Genomic DNA, 19,630 nt, shown 5'->3' on the forward strand with positions numbered 1-19,630 from the left:
GTTTTGAACATGCTACTATAAGTTAAGGTATTCATATTCAAATCATGTATTACTTGAACCTAGAAACCGGCTCTAATTTACATCATGACATCTTTTTTCTATTTCTATGTTTTTAAATCTTAAGGCATCTGGCACTTTAAGAAAATCACATAAAAAAATGTCAAAGACAAAAAATGATTTAAAAAGGACCTACCTCCCTGCAAGCGTGTCATGTGATCAAGACCCTTCTTGGGTCGAAACGCGTCATGGCTGCCTTGGCTTCATGAGCTAACAATAAAGAACTGTTTTCCTGCACACAACTGTGGTCCGTGCTCCATTCCCCATGCGGTACTGAGGTTTCAATGGAGTGTTGCTTATATATATATATATATATATATATATATATGTGTATGTATATATATATATATATGTATGTATATATATGTATCTTGCTCATGCTTGGTGTCGTCTGTCTTGAAAAGCACTCGCACATCACCAAAGAGCTCCAAGCAAAAGCCCTTTAATAAACGGCAAGGAAAAAGTCAGCCTGCTACTTCCACAGCTTACACCACTTATGCCGATGCGTTTCGAGTTCAATACTCTTCTTCATGGGCTGTGGTGAAAGTAAGCACACTCCGATCACTCCCTCTTCTTAAAGCGCAACGAGGCATGCCCCCTGTTTGGCTGCTCCGTGCGTGATAAGCTGGCATTCTGGGAATTGCCGTGCCAGTTTAAATAAAGGTGCAATGTCCTGCTGATTACAAGACCCCCTAATGGGCCTCGGCAGACGGGCGCACTCCTCAATTCCTATGGTGGTGCTCCCCATGGAGAAGCCGGCAAATGTTGACTTGAGGGGCCCCCAGGTTTTCGGGGTGATGCTTTTCGGCGGCACTACCGCCGCACATAAATCTTGCTCAAGCTTGGTGTCGGCACTTTAAGAAAATCACGTAAAAAAATGTGAAAGAAAAAAATGATTTAAAAAGGACCTACCTCCCGGCAAGCGTATCATGTGATCAAGACCCTTCTTGGTTCGAAACGCGTCGTGGCTGCCGAGGCTTCATGAGCTAACAATAAAGAACTGTTTTTCTGCACACAACTGTGGTCCGTGCTCCATTCTCCGTGTGGTACTGAGGTTTCAATGGAGTGTTGCTGATATATATATATATATATATATCTCCAAACAAACATCCCTCACGAATGACGAAGCAGGAGCCTAAGGGGACAGGTAAGAAAAGCTTTATTCCACAGGTTTCAGCTCCAATGGCGGCGAATGCATTTCGGCTAATGCCTTCATCAGCGCCCAACACCGGGTAAGTGAATCACAGTGCGTTATTCATTGCTGCCTGTAAGTAGTTGACGAGGGTCCGCTCCTCCCACTCGCGATGCCGATCACCTGTTGCAGGTCGTCTATAATACCACAAACTACAACTCCCAGGGTGCCAAATGTTCAAGCAACACAGGTCGGTGAAAATAGGGGGAGAGATAGTGATGAAAAAGTTCTCTGTAGCGGAACCCCAATAAGGCAGGGCACGATGACTCACTGTTCCCTGAAGACAAAGCCCCTCCTCGGGTCCCCTCATATCGCCACAGCCACCAGTGCCAGGAGACCAATGTGCAGGGGCTAAATGCAAGAAGCAAAATGCCACGATAGAGGTGTGGTACCTCAACTGCTCGCGTTCTCCTGTTCCCAGGGCGGGTACCGGGCATATCCCAAACAGGAAAACCAAACATTGCCGCAAGGCGTGCCAGCTAGTGCCTATTTATTTTTTTAACTGAAAATAACAACGATTACAGGGACATTATAGTTAGAAAATAGTTTATAAAAAAAACTAGAAATTCTCAGTTACCGGAATGTTATAGTTACGTTCAGACTTTACACACAAAACCATAGAAATTCAGCAGTTACAGTTAACTCAAGTAACTATAACTTGTGCCCTAAGGTGACTAATGCTCCCCCCACACCATGCACAGTTTTCTCAATAATAATTCTATAGCAAATGTTGCAGGGATATTATCAATGATGTCATAGAAGATGTTATGAGTGATGTAATATTAAGGGTAATTGGCAGTTCATGACCAAGAATTTGCGGTGAAATAAAAAAAAAATGAATTCTGGCCCCAGATTTAGGCAGTCATGGTACACCTACCCTGCCCCCTTATGTTTTTGTTTTGCATTTTATGGGACTCTGGATGAGTCCCCAGTCCCAAGATGACTGCCAGCATTTCCTGGTTGATGCCCCTGTTTTTCTCACCACATGCAGCCAACCCGCCTCAAGGCAGCAAAACACACGGTAAGCTGTGTCTTTGGTAGTGCATGTCAGGGGGTTGGTCAACCCCCCTCATGCAGCCAACCCCCATGCTGCGTATGGTCTTTGGACATGCACGGCAGGGGTTGGCTACAGGCCTTGCCATTGGGACCCCACTCCATCACAGGGCTTTTTTTTTAAAGTAGAGGCAAATGTTTTGCAGCGAAAATTACAGAGTAGTGAATCTTTTTTGCGGGGAGGGTAACTGATAAAAAATTGCTCTCACACGCAGGGAGCAGCCCATTTGGCCCTGCCCATACACCTTAGTAGTATGCAAAGGTCTTCCCACTGTTTGCCAAGATGATGAACAGCTTAACAAAATGCCCCTCAGTTACATTTCCCCTATGATTTTGGTGACACATTCTTGATGCCGAGGAATACGAGAACATCTCCACCAAACAAAGAAACACTTGCTTCATATAGTTAAGAGGATGGACTCTTGTTTGGTGGAGATTTACCTCGATCTAGTTTTGTTGTCTTCACTACAACAGAGTTCCTGTTATCACTGATTTCCGGGTGAAGATGCACGAGGGGCAATCACATTGCCAAAACACACTCAAGGTCACTGGAAACATTTCCTTGTGGTCCATTATGCAGCTGTGTTGTATAATAAGCAATAGACGTTTACCCAATGAGGTAGCACCTGCTAATTAACCAGTAGAGGGCAGTAGATATTTTGTGTAAAACTTTGGACTCTTGTTGGATAAAGGGGTAGGTGAGGTTCTGATCTGGCCCAGTCACTCACATAGCTACTGACACCCACATATACACCCACTCACAAACCATTCTGGCAGTTCCACATCCACTCACAGACCCACACAACCACTCACATGCCTATACAGCCACTCACATGCCTATACAGCCACTCACATGCCCATACAGCCACTCACATGCCCATACAGCCACTCACATGCCCATACAGCCACTCACATGCCCATACAGCCACTCACATGCCCATACAGCCACTCACATGCCCATACACACACACACACACACACTCATAGACCCATATAACCACTCACACACCCACTCACATACCTATACAGCCTATAATGCCTATAAAACTACTGACACACCTAGTATGGAGCAACTCTGTATATGCGCAGATCATCCTCAAGTATAGTGTTGGAGTAAGGATCAAAGAGCAAGTGGTCTGATTTGCTCTAGTCTGCTGCTTTTAATGGTTGATTTGCAAAAAAGGTATTGGTTTGACTTTAGTAGAGGCCATATTACAAAGTTCTTTTGCTACTTGTGAATTGTTCCCACGGTTTAGAAATTTTGAATTTGAGGGACTTACTTTAGTTTGTCTAGGTCTCATGCAAGATTTCATGTGAGAATTTGGACTATGTGGGTGCTCAAGGAAACGTGAGGCCTGATAGGTTATGTGAGGTGGGTGGAGGTGGCTTTTCCGTTGCCCAGAGCATTTGGAGTTTGTAGTCCAATACTCCTTCATAAAAACTGCCTCATGGACGTTGTCTCCAAATATGTTTTTAGGTCTCGGCTGGCGAAAGCAGCGCGAATGCACTGCTCTCGTCATACGAGAGCTTCTTTAAATCAATACAGATTCCAAAGCTCTCGGAGGAGGAGTTGAAGCCCCGCCCATCTTTTTGATTGGTTTGCATCATCTTTCATGCAAAACACGGGCTTCTCATTGTAAAGGAGGCGTCTTGGTCCCTCCTTTGTTGCCGCCTTGTCTCCTTTTGGCCACGCCCCCCCGGGATTTGATCTTTTACCGGCAGCGTGACACTCTCCCCTTCATTACTCCCTATGCACTTTTTTTTCTCGCTCAGCTTTGGCAAAGTCAGCCGCAAGTTTACTTTCGCATCGCGATTTCACTTTAAGTTAAAGCACGATGTGAAAGTAAACACGCGGCTGACTTTGCTGAACTGCGCTTGTTTTACTTGTTTCAGTGAAGCTTTGACGGCAAAATGCAGGTGGTTGTTGAGTATGAGTTACTATCTATATAAATAAATAAAGTGGTGTTTGTATAAGTGTGTAGCTTAGTAAATGTAAGTATGATCAGTTGTTTGCATAAGTGAGTAGGATGACTGCATAAGTGAATTGGATGTGTCCTGGTGTGTAATGTCGATGTAGGTGTATAAGTATATTTCATAGTGTTCTACTGATCTTTGTTAGCATGTATGAGTGAATCTATAAGTAAGTGTTTAGATGTGTGTGTAGATGTAGGAACGACTGAGTGGGTTTTTAGAAACTTGTATTGGTGTGCCAATGGTTTCAAATGTGGTACTCCATATTTGATAATGAGTGTTGAAAGGTTATACTAGTGTATGATGAGGTGTATCAGATTGTCACGTGGATGATGTCATTTGAGATGTCATCAGTGATGTCATCAGTGATGTTACTGACCAGGTCATGAATGATGTAATATGTGACATCATCAGCAGTGGATTGCGGGCGCGCGAGTTATAGTTAGTACAACTAACTATAACAAAGGAATTTCAATGGTGCACGTTTGCACAGTGGTGAAGGAAGGGGGCGTCCCCCAACTTAAAACGCATCACAGAGTGTGTTTGCACACATGTGAACTCAGGCCCCGCCCCCTCCCTTCACCACTCGCCTTGAATACTGAGGGTCCCTGGGGTGCAACTGGCCCACCAGCTACCTCCAGTAAGCGCCACAGAGCTGCGTTGCAGAGAGGTTTAAATAGGGGCGTGGCTTCAGAACACTTCTGCAATGCAGCCCCCTGGCGCAAACTGGAGGTTTCTGGAGGGCTAGTTGGCCCCCAGGGACCCACAGTATTTAAGGGGAATTATTTCCCCCTCTGCAAACGCGCCTGGCGCTTTTGCATAGTGATGCAATGAGGGGGCGTGGCCTCCGGCACAATGCCATTTTTTATTTTATTTTATAAAGGGGTCTGTGTAGCCCTTCTTTTTTTTCAATTTTTTGGCCCTGGTGACCCATCCCCCAGGGCCTGCCCCCTAATTCATTTTTATTTTACAAAAAATTCAGGAAGGGGGCCGCGTGGCCCCCCTCTCAAGGCCATAATGGGCCCCAGGACCCCATCCCCTGGGGCATGGCCTTTTTTTTATTTTCCATATAGGAGGGAGGCTGCCTTGCCCCCCTCTTTGGGCCATTTATGAACCCGGGGACCCCATCCCCCGGGGCCGGCCTTTTTTTATTTATTATTTTTTTTTTTTTCATTTTGGGTAGGGGGGGCACGTGCCCTCCCCCCCCCCCCCCCCCCTTCCTGGGCAACTAATAGCCCCGGGGACCCCATCCCCCGGGGCTGGCCCACTCCGTTGGGGACAATGGGGGGGGTCCCCAATCCCCCCACAGTCCCGCGTCTTGCAGAAGCCGGGATTGCTTTTCCACATGGGGAGCAGCTAACATGCTGCTCCCCATGTGGAAAAGCAATTTGCTTTGCTATTTGGCAGAGAGAGCAGGTTTCCCGGCAGGGTGGGAACCCGCGAGGCTCCCGCCCTGTCATTGCAAGCAGCAATGTCCCGGGGGTGGGAACCCCGGGACACTGCAGGAGCCGGCCCTGGGGTGGCGGACCCCAGGGCCCTCGAGGGCTCCAGGAGGGTAGGCCGTGCGGCCCCCTCCCACCTGTTTCAAAGCCCCGGGGGGTGGTTGTCCCCGGGGCTGCGGGGTCTGTGACCCCCTAATTTGCCTCTTTAGTTGTAGTGGATTTCCTATATTCCCAATAGGCTCTGTGCATTGGAATAATATATCCTATAGATGTGACGTAGGACCTATGTCTACTGGGTCGCTATCGAATACATTAGACTTAATTGTGAGTGCCAGCTAGCTCAGAGGTCACTAGAAACGTTCTCGAATTCACAAGAAGGGATTTAGATTCTGACAACCGCATAAACATGACAACTTTGTTTCCCCAAGATAAAACTGATCTTCAGAGTCGTGGAAACAATAGATAGATATTTTACTCAGTCATTCGTGCATGCTTCGTTTCACCAGAGGTGCAGAGAAATAGAGAGACGGGCGTTTTCAATAAAAGTATTTATTGAACAGTCTTCTTTCTCATGCAGAAGAAATGAACTGCTACAATCGTAAGACTTGTTGCAAAGTATAATGCGTACAGTATGAAGAGAAGGATAAAATAATACTGTAAAAGCATTGTATGGTTCCTAGACCATATATAAATACATACATAAATAACAAAGGCTAAAAAGTACTCAACTGGTGCTTCTAAAATACGCCTACTCCGATATACCTAACCTGAGTTTAACACGAGGGAAGAAGTAAGTGAGGTGTAGCATAAAGTTAGCATTCTTTTTGCCAAGAATCTATCCAAGATTTCTCTTAGGGTCTAATCAGCTCCGTTACTTGGTTATAGAATGAAGGAGGTCAGTCTCCGATTTCCCAACAACCCGCAAGGGTAGCTTGATAACACTGGAGCTGGATTTCTCGGCCAGAGAAAAGACTTCGTCTCTCTCAGTGCGTCTGCTGGAGGGTCGGCTTCCTTCGGCACTTGCTGTAGCAGGATGTGTCGGGCAAGTAGATAGTCGACCTGCTCCAAACCACCGTGTGTTTGCTAAGGCAAGTGTGGGCATATTTATACCTTGAAGGTGCCGAGATTGACGTAAAGGTGGACATAATAACGTCATGAAAGATTCTCAGTTCTTTGAAAACTCCATGAGTTCTTGGGTAAATCAATATTCAAGCAAGGGAAAGTCCCTATCTGCTGAAGCAGAGTTTTCCAAGAAATCGTTGTGGATTTTCAGAACTAGTGGAAGTAGCCTTGCCATATTTGGACTGCATGAGCTATGTCTAAATATGGTTATGATTTCTATGCCTATATATGGACATGGTGATTTATACCTATATAAGGACATAAATCTGGAAAATTACACTAGGGTCCTAAAATGCTCTACAACATAGAGCCCCGGGGAAGTGGCGGTCCCCGGGGCGTGTGGGGGGGGCTTGAGCCCCCCCACAAAGGGTATTTCATTATTTTTTTTTAAAGCCCCGGGTTGGCGGTCCCCGGGGCTGCGGGGGCGGGGGGGTCTATGTGCCCCCTGCAATGTCAATGGAGTGGAGCCCTAGGGGGTGGCGGTCGTCAGGGCTGCGGGGGGCCGTGTGCCCCCGGCAATTATTTATAATTTGCCCTGGGGGGTGGCGGCCCAAGGGGCAGTGTGGGGGGGATTGGGCCCCCCCACACTTTTTTTGTAAGCATGACCCCAGGATTTGTGCCCCCCGGTGGCTAATTATCATCCAAGTGTGGGATACCTCACTTCATTTTTTTTTTCAATCGGCAAGATCCGCGCATCCGACGCAGATCTTGCTGATTTAAAAATGATAATAAAATCTTGCCTTGGGGATCCTTTTAGGAGCCCCTTAGCAGGCCTAGGGGATCAGGCTGTTTCTACCCTGCCCCCTTTTCGTGTTTTTCACGTTTGTTTATTAGGTTTCTTGTGCCTTGGTTCTCCCGAGGCACAAGATGGCTGCCAAAACTTCCTGATTCGGAGTGTTGACAGCAAATCAGAATACAGCTCGTGCACGGCAGGGTGCGCTTAGGGCGCGCGGATCCTCCGCGGCCATAGATATATATATGCTTTTAACTGTGATTTTCGGAGGAACTACTGAATGGATCTACACCATTTAGGCAAAAGGCACGAGTCTGAACTAAGGACTACCTCTTTGCCAAATGTGATGTAATTCCGTTCAGCAGTTCGGGCTGTAGCTGCAGCTAAAGGTCCCATGGGAAATTGCATGGGGAAAACACATTTTGGGACCCCCTTTTTTCTCGGCCCCGCTTGACGAATCACCCCAAGACTTTAAGGATAGGAGCGGACCGGATCGCCCCACCAGTTTTGAAAATTTTGCGACGATTCTTCAACCGGCGCCAAAGTTATTCCAAATAGAATGTTGCGGATTTCCTATGGAAAATAGGTCCTAGCTATAACTATCTACTAGCGACTGCCAATAGATTATATACATATATGTTTAACAGGTTCTTGCTTTATTTCCCAGAGCTCCGCGCTTCGTGCAGACACACTGCCATAGTAATCCTGCCCCGTGTTTTGTCAATCAGCACGCAGTAAGGACTTCCCCTTATAACGTGATTTCAAGCAGGGAGCAGTGAGTACTGAGGTTAGAGAACAAATGTGAAGTCTCAAAGCACAGAGCTTTCAAACACGCATAGTTATTGACTTCCTTGAACCCTCTTCATCTCGCTCACAAGTGCTTTAGGAGTCTCTTAGCTTCGCTGAGATGGTGCACTTACATTTTACTGAGTATTCTTAGCAGTTATTTGATTATGTGAAGGGTGATCTAATATGCTTCACAGGATCCCAGCAAGAGTATTTTAACAGCGGGCATTCAAGGAAGCTCCATTAAGAGGATATGTTTGCAAAATGTCACTGAGTCGAGCGTTTCTCTGTGAGCAGACTAAAGAACCACTGGATAAAATACTCACTCCAATTGATTGCATTGCTTTATTTATTTATTTATTTATAATGTTTTTTATATATATATATATATATATATATAGCTCAGAACGCTTTATTGTTTACATAGGAGTTCTAGCAGTAACAGATAAGGCAATTCTTTCTACTTTCTTTCAAAGCTGAGTATACGACAGAACGTGATCCTTTTGGGTAACTTATTCCTGCCTCCCAATTTCTTACCCCTAATACCAATCACTGCTAAATTCTGAAAACTGTCTAGGACGGGCAAGGCTTAACTTTGTTGGAGGTTTTCCATCACACATTTAATATGGAGCTTCTAATGAATATTATTCCCGCTCCAGATTCTGATGCTGTAATATTCTAGCGGTACAAAAGGGGTGGTGATGGACGGAGCATCTGAATCAATCAAACACTCACACCCAGACAAAAGATCTGGGTTTAATCCATCACCGTTCTTTAGCCCACTCTGCCACCCCAGTTCAGACATGGCTATATGCAAATCAGTCTGACCCTGTGCCTCATGGGAACAGTCCAGCCCGAACTGCCAAGCCATGCCTTCCCTGGACCGGAAACAAGCTTCCGAGGACCGGTTTCTGGCATTACAGCCGTCTTCAGCCCGGCTTGCTTGTAATATTCTAGCCACATGCTGAGACTTGGCCATATTTAGGTGTGCCTGCTACGGGGCGTATACTGCATGCCCTCTCACTTGTAAAAGGTATTGTATACAAAAAGGGGCTTGCAGCCCGCCCATTGCTTAGCAATGGCTGGCTTTGCCACTCTTATATGCTGCCTTCTAATTGTCCAGCACATGCTGGCTTAACTTCTTCCTCTTTTGGCTGGGGCATGAACCAGTACCGATTGCTTAAGCTTGATTCCTTTCCTTACGCTGATCATGCTGTGATCGAGGTACTACTTTTATTGTTTCTTCTTCTCTGTTGTCCTTGTTGAACCTCTTGCCATGTGTAGCTATCTTTTACTATGCCACACACACTTGAAAGAAGCCCTTCTCTCCTTTGAAATGTATGTTTATTGTGACGACCGATGTTATCTGCTTTTATTGTGATAACAGATGTTATCTGCCTGCAAATATATTTTCTCTTATAAGTGGTAATGAGTTCAATTGTTGTCTTTATTATGTGGTAGCATTTTTTGGCAAATTACATTTTTTTTCTTTTTCACTCATGAAAAGATTGACGTATTTGCTCAGACTCACAGAGGTTTTGGGCTGAGACCTAACAAACATTGGCAAAACCAATGGGTCTCGCTTTTGAGACTTATGTATCTGCCTTTACCTTTTGTTAATGTCATACAGGATGGGCATTGCCTACTTTGTCAACGAGTTGTAGTCATATTGTATAGCAGCGTGGCTGCAGTGCAGCCTGGCTATAAATAAGAATAAACAAGCATTAAAAATGCAATAGGTCTCGCCTTTGATTAAGTTAAAGCCATTTGCTTTCCTATACAATGCCATTAGCAAAGCAAATGGCTTTAACTTAATCAAAGGCGAGACCTATTGTATTTTCAATGCTTGTTTTGTTGTTACATAATTCACAATGCCATAGGTATTAACATCCTCAAAGACGTGTGTGCTGTTCCACACACTCATTACTTTTGATTCATTCTCTGATAGATAAATTGTGCAGCACTTACAAAGTTGGCTTTTTCTATTCAGGGGGCCCATTTTATTATTTCAAGTTTCTGTGATACAGCCTGGTATTGACCATTTATATTTAAACACCGCTTAACTATGATCTGACATTGGTTGATTTTGGCTTCTCAGATTGGCCTTATTTGCTGGTATTATTTGCATCAGTGAAGTATGTGTAGCCTTTGGAATTCTGCTTCAAACTGCTCTTTTTGAGGATGGAGGATGTATGCTTTCTCATTTTCCTGACCAGTGGTCTTTGCTGTTCAAGAAAGCTGGTAATCTGTTCACAGCCACAATTTGAGCCTATGTCTGTTATTATATAATTTGAACTACCATATGTTTTTTATTGGTTTTTTTGTACATATATCTTCAAATTGTGGGAACTTGATTAGTTAAGTCAGGTAGACTTGGAAATGCTATTCAACTCAGACTGAGGCTACTCAAGGCACTTGGCAGTTGCGGGGGCCAAGAGAAGATCCTAATAATGCCTCTCACATACATTACCTGTTGTGTCGTTAGGCTTCCTGTCATTTTACTGTATTTCTTTACAGTACATGTTCAACCATACTTAGAGGGGCCGTATAGATATCTTGAAATTCTCGTTATTCTAAATGCTTTGCTTTTATTTGTGCGCTTTCGCAAAGCAGGAGGATTCTCTTAAGAGAAGTCAAGTTTTAACCCCTCGACATACACACACACACAACCCATGTCTGTGTCTTCTATCCGTACTGTAGGCTGTTGTCTTCCAATCAGTAGTGCAGGCTGATGTTTTCTAGTTGTTACCTTCACAAAGGTGAGGGCATAGAAGGAACAATGGGCTCCCGTGCTGACAAATTAAAGTCAGATCAGAGGCAGAGAGATTATGTAACTCGTATAATTTGTGTGCTAAACTTTTAAACCTATTTTGGTTTTCTCGATTGTGTAAATTTGATGAGGGTGTGAATTTAGTGACGTTCCAGTAACCATCATCCCCGTCTCATACCTTACTGAGTGTGCAGGCTATTGTATGGTAATATATAGTCCGTTTTTTCAACAAACAATTAAATCTAAAGTAGTGGGTGAAAGGTCGCGTCTCGCAATTCTCCACTGACCTATCTTCTGCCTTTAGTGGGGCGCGCAATGGGATACTTCCGTCACTCTTGGTGTATGTTATCAGAAGTTCCGTCTGTTTTCACGTGTCTGCGGTTGTCAGCTAGACTTCCTGTTTCACGTGAGGCCCTCTTTCTGCCCTGTGTGCGCACGTGGTCAGTGGTCTCACTGTTTGTGCAGAATGTTGTTTGGAGTTTTGACCTCTTTGAATGAATGTGTTTTGGATGTTGCATTTCAGCTACACTGTACATTGTGTACCCCTATTTGTCATTCACACACTTGTGAGGAGATTGAGCCTAGTAGCTGCCACTGAGAAGATCATTGAATCATAAGGAAGGGTGGTGTGGTAATGCAACGTTCGCAAAAACTGTTAGTTACTCTGCAGGTCACAGCCTCAAATTTCCGCTGGCTTGGCTTCTGTCTCAGTCGAGCCATGTTGTTTGGACCTGTACTCTGCTAGATGGCTCGGTATTGCTGCAGTTTCAATTGAGAGGTGTGCATCTGTGGTATTTTCATAGGTAGAGAAAACACCAAATGCAGTGACCAAATCCAAATGAATCCAGGCTACCCTTCACAACCCTTAGTTGAGATCTGTGATTCTCCAGGGCAGTACAAACGGAATCTGTGGTTTGGAAGTGGTGCGCCTCTGATAAAAACTGCATGCATTATTATTATTTTAACATCGTTCATAAAGGATGACGTAACTTGTAAACGTGTGTGTGTGTATATATATACATATGTATGCATTATACAGATTTTCTCACTTAAAGAATCATTTCATTCTTAACATTGTCCTCCTCTAACCCCCCCAACTTCCACCACGTTAGGTGCTCATTGATGTACGTGCTTGGTTTTCTGCACGTTGGGTGTATACTGATTGTGAGCACCACATCATTTTATATAGTAATTGATTCCGTTTACTCTACAGGGATGCCTCTCAAAGCTTAATTAGAATCATTTTCATATATGTTTGGTCAATATGTACATTTTCCGCATTTGCACAATGTAAATTTAACAAGAATACCAGAAATAAAGCTGCCACTTCATCGTTTGCAAATATGGAATCAAAGAATTGTTTCATGAGTAATGTTTTTTTCTTTCCTTAGGAATCACCAATATTTGAATTAATTAAGCAGTCGAGGGAACGAGAAGGACATGTAGATCAACCTGAACCAACCAGCAGTCTTAACCAACCCCTAGAGCATAATCATACAGCAGCGGATCTGTAAGTAAACTATTCTAGAAGTGATCAAACAAAGTAACCATAATCGCATGAGATGAGAGAAGACTGGCTTACACAGTGTGGCTTGTTATAGAGCTTCAGAGGTGCTTGTCTGTAAAAATGTCATCTCACATAGCTGAAATATTTGGAAGGAGACACCTAAGCCTGAAGTGAAGAAACTGCTTGCTTATGTCTTCAGGTATCTTTACACGATATTATCATTTAGAACTCTTAGCTATCAAAATATTTGAGTTCCAACATGTTAATGCTAACCTGCCATATATCCTTGCAGTTAAGTATGCTTTGATTTGTCGCCCTTTCACCTATCCAAGCAGCCTTCTTCAGTATAAGGTGTTTATTTGTTCAGTTGTGTAAGCACTTCCATGTATTTTTAGGTAAGCCTGCATAACTGAATAATTTAAAATGTTGAAAGGCCCCAATGTTTACTCATGCTGCCTTTTTCCTCAAACAATATGCGGGCAGGGATCGCATCATGCTTTCTGCACCATTTGGGCTCCAAAGTTCTCTCTGCTGCAAAAAAAGAAGCCATGATGCAGATCAGAACAAGAGATCACATCTCGGGGAGTATCTAGAGGGCTCTTTAGAAGCGCACAAGGATTCTCTTTTTCTCCAACACCTAGACTCCCAGTTTCAAAATATCATATTTTGAAATACTGAACCTTAGACCCAGTCTGGCTTCATCCGTCTATAGATAACCAACTTTATCCTGATTCAAAATACTTCAAACCACAGTCCCAAAAGCAACTTCATCCCAACACCATATCCCCACACCACAATTTTAAGATACCAGCTTACGTTGGCTAGTAATGGTCAGTCTCATCCCTGTCTTGCTTGCCATGCCTACTTCAAAGGGCCCAGAATAGGCTTGCACAAATGCAAACTCAGCAGAAACAATACCAACTTCCTCAGCCCCATAACAGACAATATACAAGACAACTGTTCAGTAGAGGATCACAGATCTGATAGCTTAAAATCCAGTGTTGACGCCTGTTGGACCTGGCCCTTTTGGCAGGTTCACCCCGAAACTTTTTGCTTTTGCCTAGCCTGTTTCTGTAACCTGGTGTTGGTGATTTTAGGCCTCTGCGCACTTTTTCACTGTGGTACAGTGTAAAGTGTGTGAGCTCTCTGTGTATGTGTGGTGAGTGACCTGCCCTCCCATAGGAATGCATGGGGAATATGTGTGACCATGGTAGTTCCTGATGTGTGGGGAGTGCAGGGTCGAGTTTGGTATGTGCGAACTCGTGAGATTGAATGCTGCGTAATGATGTATGCGGCATGATTGCATCTAGTGTGGAAGTGCCACTTCTAGAAGTTATGCAAAAAGGGGGGTTGGGCCCTATGGGAAAGAGGGTAGGTTGGGCCACAGAATACTGCAAAAAAGGAAAATTTACCTATGCCTCTAATGTTGATTCAAACAATTAATGCATGAATGCAGATAAACCAAACTTTATTAGTTTATCTTGACACTTGATTTATGTCGTTTTTCTTTATGAATAATTATAAAACGTATTTCATATTAAGCCAGAGAAAGAACATCATCAACTTCACATCTTGCCATACAATGTACAAAAATGGTGAAACATAAAGCATAAATATTTACAGTGAAAAACATGTAGAAATAAACAAATGTATTTAAATGCAAAACAAATGTGCTCACAAGTTTCTAAACAAATAAATCTACAGTTGCCAAGAAACAATACAAAGAGCTGCAATTGTTAAATCATTTCCCAGGGGGTAAAGAAAACTTTGTGTTACCACCCAAACCCCTGTTGAAGTATCACTATACTCTTATTGTTTTTTGATCAGGGGATAAACAAATGCCGTTGGCATAATCTCTTTAATAAATAAATAAATGCCTCTAGAAGTTGGCATGTTAGTGTAATTTGTGTCTGGCGTGTGATTGGCTGGAACTGGCTGGTGAGCCTGGCTCCAGGAGTCAGGATGGGTCTGCCCATTGGTGAGTGTTGAGATTAGCATTCTGATGTGAGGGAGGGATGCACCTGGGACCTGAATAGGGCTGGGCTTTCCCCACACAATGCTGGCTCTGCCCCCTGTGGTGCGACTGATGACCCTAGCCTGACTAGTGAATGGGAGGGGTGGCTGAGCACATCAAGAGTGCTCCCAAACCAGCTGCGCCTGGTTTTCCCCCCACCCTGCAGACACAGACAAAGGGAGATGCTGTATAACAAGGGTGCTGTGACACCCTGAAGATGTTCTTGTTTCTGACTGGAATCAACCAGGGGCGTGCTGCTGCTTGGGCCCAGGGGAACCCTTGCCTCCCTGGGCCCTGCCCAGCCCCTGGATCCCTGGATTGCTGGAGGACTTCTTCCTGGGGCCCCTCTGCCCGGCCTGGGGATGGCTTGGATACCTTCTTTGCCCTGGAAGCCTTGTCCTGTGTTGCTGGGACCCTTCTTGTTACAGGGGTCATTCCTGGGGCCTGTGGGCTTGCCTATGCCCTAGCGCCTTGAGAGCGCTTTATTCTACTTTCCTGGGCAGAGCGCTGTCGTTTTCCCGCTGTGGGAAGCGCTCCTGCCCTTCGTATGCCCCAGGGTGCGCAGGTGCCCACCCTGCGTCTTTTGCGATTTTATTATAATCTACGGGTGCCACCCCGTTTATCTGCCCCCTCAGCGAGTGCCCACCTCGCTGCTACGTTTATTTGGCCTTACGAGGGAGCCTACCCCTCATTTGGCGCCAGAGAAATCACCGTCCTCAGCCCAGTGCTGCGGCCAAAGAACCGGAGGGGCCGCGCTGAGATTGGTTGGTAGAGAGAAGCTTTCCCGAGGCGCCGAGCTGTCATTAGCCGTCTGCGGGAGGCTCGTCCTGTAAGCCGCGAGGTGATTGGGCCGCGTTAAAGGAATTGCCACGTCGACGAGGGGCTCGTCCCGGAAGCCGCACTGTGATTGGCCGACTTGGGAAAAGGAGCAGCGACGTCACGAGGGGCTTGTCTGTGGAACCGCGTCCGTGTTTGGAGAACGCCCGTCTTCGCTGAAGGAGCAGCTGTTCCGCAGGGCTCCCATGTGTCAGAGAGAGCCCCGCCTTTGCCCACGAGAGAAACGCTGCTACCGGGCGATGAGGAGACGGAGACGCTCTGCCCCCACGTCCAGGAAGCCGGTGAGGGAAAGTCGGGTTGGGTGGGGTGGGAAGTGCGAGGTCACGTACCCTGCTGGTGCCGTGATCTGAGCAGCCCCGCTCTGCAGAGGGCTGCTCTTATGTTAATGTTGGTGTCTCGGGCGGCCCCATTTGGCAGTGAGCCGCTCCTCTGTGATTTGGAGGCATTTTGTTTCGGAGCCTAAGAGGCTCAAGGTGGCACATTGGTTGTTGAGCCCTGAGAAGCCCCACCATTTGGGGGCCTGATTATTTTCAGAGCGCTAGTGCGCTCCACCAGGGTATATGTAGATCCCTAGAGCCAGAGAGCTCCAACCATTTGGGGGCAGAGAATTCACAGAGCCAGAGGGCTCCAACGCCCCTCAGCTGTTTGAGAGCCTGTGTGGCTCCAACCCCTACGGCGCAGTTTGTCCTAAGGGCCCATGAGAGCCCATGCCGCAGTTTTCCTCCCAGCTGCCCAGCAAGTAGTGGACAGCTGCACCGTTTAGGCGCAATGAGAAATAGAGAGTCCCTGGGAGGGACAGAGATGGCACAGAGGTGCCAGGCCTTCTACAGCTGCGCAGCACTAAGTGCCAGCTGCAACGTTTAGGCCCTGTTGTTGTTCCCAGCTGCCCAGCAATTAGTGGGCAGCTGCAATGTTTAGGTTTGCACCGGTGGCGCACCCCTGACTGGCGCTGCGTGGCAGCGCGACCTGACATTCTGGACACAAGGCATTTGAGCCCTTTCTTGAGATGGCCAGTTGGCCAGGGGGCTGGTATGTGGGTAGGGCGCGCAAGGCCCTAATGTGATTTTTGTGCAATGTGATTTTACTATGTTTATGATGGTAATTGCCTAATGTGATTTTGGCGCAATGTGATGTTACTATGATTATGAGGTTATTTTACCTATGTGGGTTTTATGTCAGTGAGAGTTTACTCCACTGTGAGGTACGCCCCTAAATGTGATTTATTCTTGGGGGGGGGGGGGTCTAATGTGTTTAGACTAGGGAGAGATTGCCTACTGTAGTTATACTGGTTAGGCCTAAATATGATTGCTGCGTAATGTGCTTTACCTTTATGCTTGTGTTATACTTCTAAATGTGTTAATGCTTAGGAGTTTACTTTGCCTAGTATGTTATACTAGAGAGGTTATGTGTCCATGCGTGATCTAGGCCTATGGTTATTAGTATTGCGTAGTGTGTACCTACCTTTACCAGTAGTAACTGGTGGAGTTCTACATTTGTCAGTTTGTGTTACAGTTATTCTGAGTGCTAGTTCTACTAAGTGCTGATTCTGACAGTGGCCCACGTGGCCCTGTCCTGATGTAAATAAGCCCGTGTGAATATCGCCCGTGCCAGTTGGCACAATGTATATTGTGTGATTACTATCTGATGTGTTTTGACAATACAAAAGTTATTTTTATATAACCTTGTGTGGAGTTCCTTTTGTGGTGTGCCTAGGATGTTGTTGCTGTTGTGTGCGTGCGCAAATGCTTTACACATTGTCTCCGGGATAAGCCTGTCTGCTCGTGCCAAGCTACCAAGGGGGTGAGCAGGGGTTATCTTGGCGTGTGACTCCCTTGCCCTGACTAGAATGGTGGTTCCTGCCTGGCTTTTGCGTAAGCCTTAGCCAACCAGAAATCCCAGTTCTAACAACGCCCTTCAAGGATAACAACACTCTAACATCTAGCAAGTAGAAGCTACAAAGAGGTTTGAAGACACCCTCAGAAAAGTGAATGAAACAGCCTGTGAGGGAGTGGCAGTGCTCCCTATGGGCTCCACCATTACGCTATCCTTGCTTTCTTGGTATGTGAGGGTGCTCTACTTCATCCCCGGCAGAGTAAAGAAAAACCCAATAAAGTTTATTAAACAATTCTTGCTTTCTAGCCTTTTTATATTACACAAAGAGTTATTATTCACTCTTGGTATAGTAAACAAAAATGGCAACCTATTTCGGGCCCAGCAGCAGCCTGCTGCAATTGGTGAAACTGATGGTTGGTGGAGGTGCTTGAAGGCCCTTGCACCAGCCATCAGAAAGATTGTCCAGGGATGGTGAAATCGTAGCTCTGGCCTCAGGGCCCTGGTACGCCTCAGTGCCTCTCCCATCTGTGACATGTTAAAATGTCTCTGCTAAAGGAAGACATGGCTGTGCCGCAGGCTTAAGGTTTGCAGTGCCCATAGCTACACGCCAGTCAGCCTGCCACCCCACCTTCGTCACAGAATTGGGAAAGGAAGGGGTGAAAGAGAATATTTAAACCTGGTACTTGCGACTGAGTCAGAGTGAGAGTGAATGTGAATGGGTGAGGAAAAATTACAGTGAGTGTAATTGAGTGTTACTGTGTGTGAGACTAGGTTAATCAGAGTTAGACTGAGTGAGTCAGAGTCTGGGTGTGTCAGAATGAGTGAGACTGGTTGGGTCAAAGTGAATCAGAGAAAGACTAAGGGCCATATGTAGGTGATCTACATTTACCGATTCTAAAATATCGAATTTTACCGATTCGGTATTTTTGGGTAAATTCGGTAATTTCGGCCGTTACCGACCGGTATTGGGCTACCTACATCTGGCCCTAAGTGATTCAGAGTGAGTGAGACTAATTGAGTCAATGATTGAGAATAAGTGAGACTAAGTGAGTTAATGATTACGAATTAGTGGACTGAGTGAGACGGAGTTGAGATGGAGTTGAGACACGGAGTTGAGACACGGAGTGAAATTGAGTGGGAATGAATGAGACCGAGTCAGTCGGAGTGGGTGAGTCAGAATGAGAGAGATTAAGTTCGAATTAGTTCGATAGAGTGAGAGTAAGTGAATCGGAGTGATACTGAGTGAGAATTAGTGAAACTAGGGTCAAAGTCTCTGTTGAGACTCAGTCAGAATAAGTGGGACTGAGTTGAGACTCGGTGAGTCAGAGGGAGAATGAGTATGAATGAGTGAGACTAGGGATGAATGCGACTGAGTGAGACTCAGCTAAACTGACTAAGATTGATTGAGTCAGAATTAGTGGGACTGCGTGAGACTAAGATGGAGTGTATCGAATGAGCGAGTTAAAGCAATACTGAGTGAGACTAAGTGAGTCAGAATGAGGCAGAGTGAGTAAGACGTAAGATTGAGTGAAACAGAATGAGTGGGACTTTTGAAGTAACCAGCCACCACTATTGTGAGCAGAAGGTCAGAAAAGCAGAGACACCTATCTAAACTTTTTTGAAGTAATCAAACAGCAGGGTTGTCTCTGGAGTGGAAAATCTCTTAAACGATAGCATGAGAAGATATAATGAAAAGAAGAGTATTTGGTGCAGAAAGGGGTGAGCAAGCAACATATGAACTGCCTTTCTATGTGGACAGAATTGGGGCAGTTCCAGAGGGGGAAGGAGCCACTGAGACCCAGTTAGACCGACTAAAATAGAGACCACACTTTCCTGGTCCTATTGCCCATTAACCTACCTGTGTTGCTCTTGCCAGTAAGTTGGGTAGGAATAGTGGCACAGGCATACTAAATACCTCACGAGTCTTTTGAAAAAACAGTGTTCTGCTTTAGATAGATCCACGTAAAGAGGCATCAACACCATCATAGCCTTTCCCAACATCACATGTGACTACATAACAGAGCCTATAGTTTTTACACATATCTTAGTATATGCAGTTTATTTGTCATAAAAGATTCTGTTTCCCTCAGTAAAAGGAATTTAGTGGGTCCGACCCGTCTGGATGACAATATTTGAATTTGTCTTCTCTGTATTAAAAAAAATATATAAGCAGTTTTACCCCTATTTCTTGAGTAGTTATCTCACTAATAGCAAATAAAGCCAATGGTTTAGTCAACATTTCTTGGTATATCTGCTCATCACAATTTCACATGTCTGATAATTTACAAATACATTTTTCAGTATCACGTGACA

General features: G+C 45.2%; 1 protein-coding gene across 1 annotated transcript in view; it reads left to right on the forward strand.

The window, feature by feature from the left end:
• The window catches only part of RB1 (RB transcriptional corepressor 1), a 1,127,005-nt gene that overhangs the window by 820,446 nt on the left and 286,929 nt on the right, over positions 1-19,630 (forward strand). Inside the window, exon 18 of the mRNA XM_078657333.1 lies at positions 12,518-12,636. Coding sequence (XP_078513459.1) covers positions 12,518-12,636 — 119 coding nt within the window. The remainder of the gene's footprint in view (positions 1-12,517; positions 12,637-19,630) is intronic.

This window comes from Lissotriton helveticus, chromosome 8 (assembly GCF_964261635.1).
Source record: "Lissotriton helveticus chromosome 8, aLisHel1.1, whole genome shotgun sequence".
Classification (NCBI taxonomy): domain Eukaryota; kingdom Metazoa; phylum Chordata; class Amphibia; order Caudata; family Salamandridae; genus Lissotriton; species Lissotriton helveticus.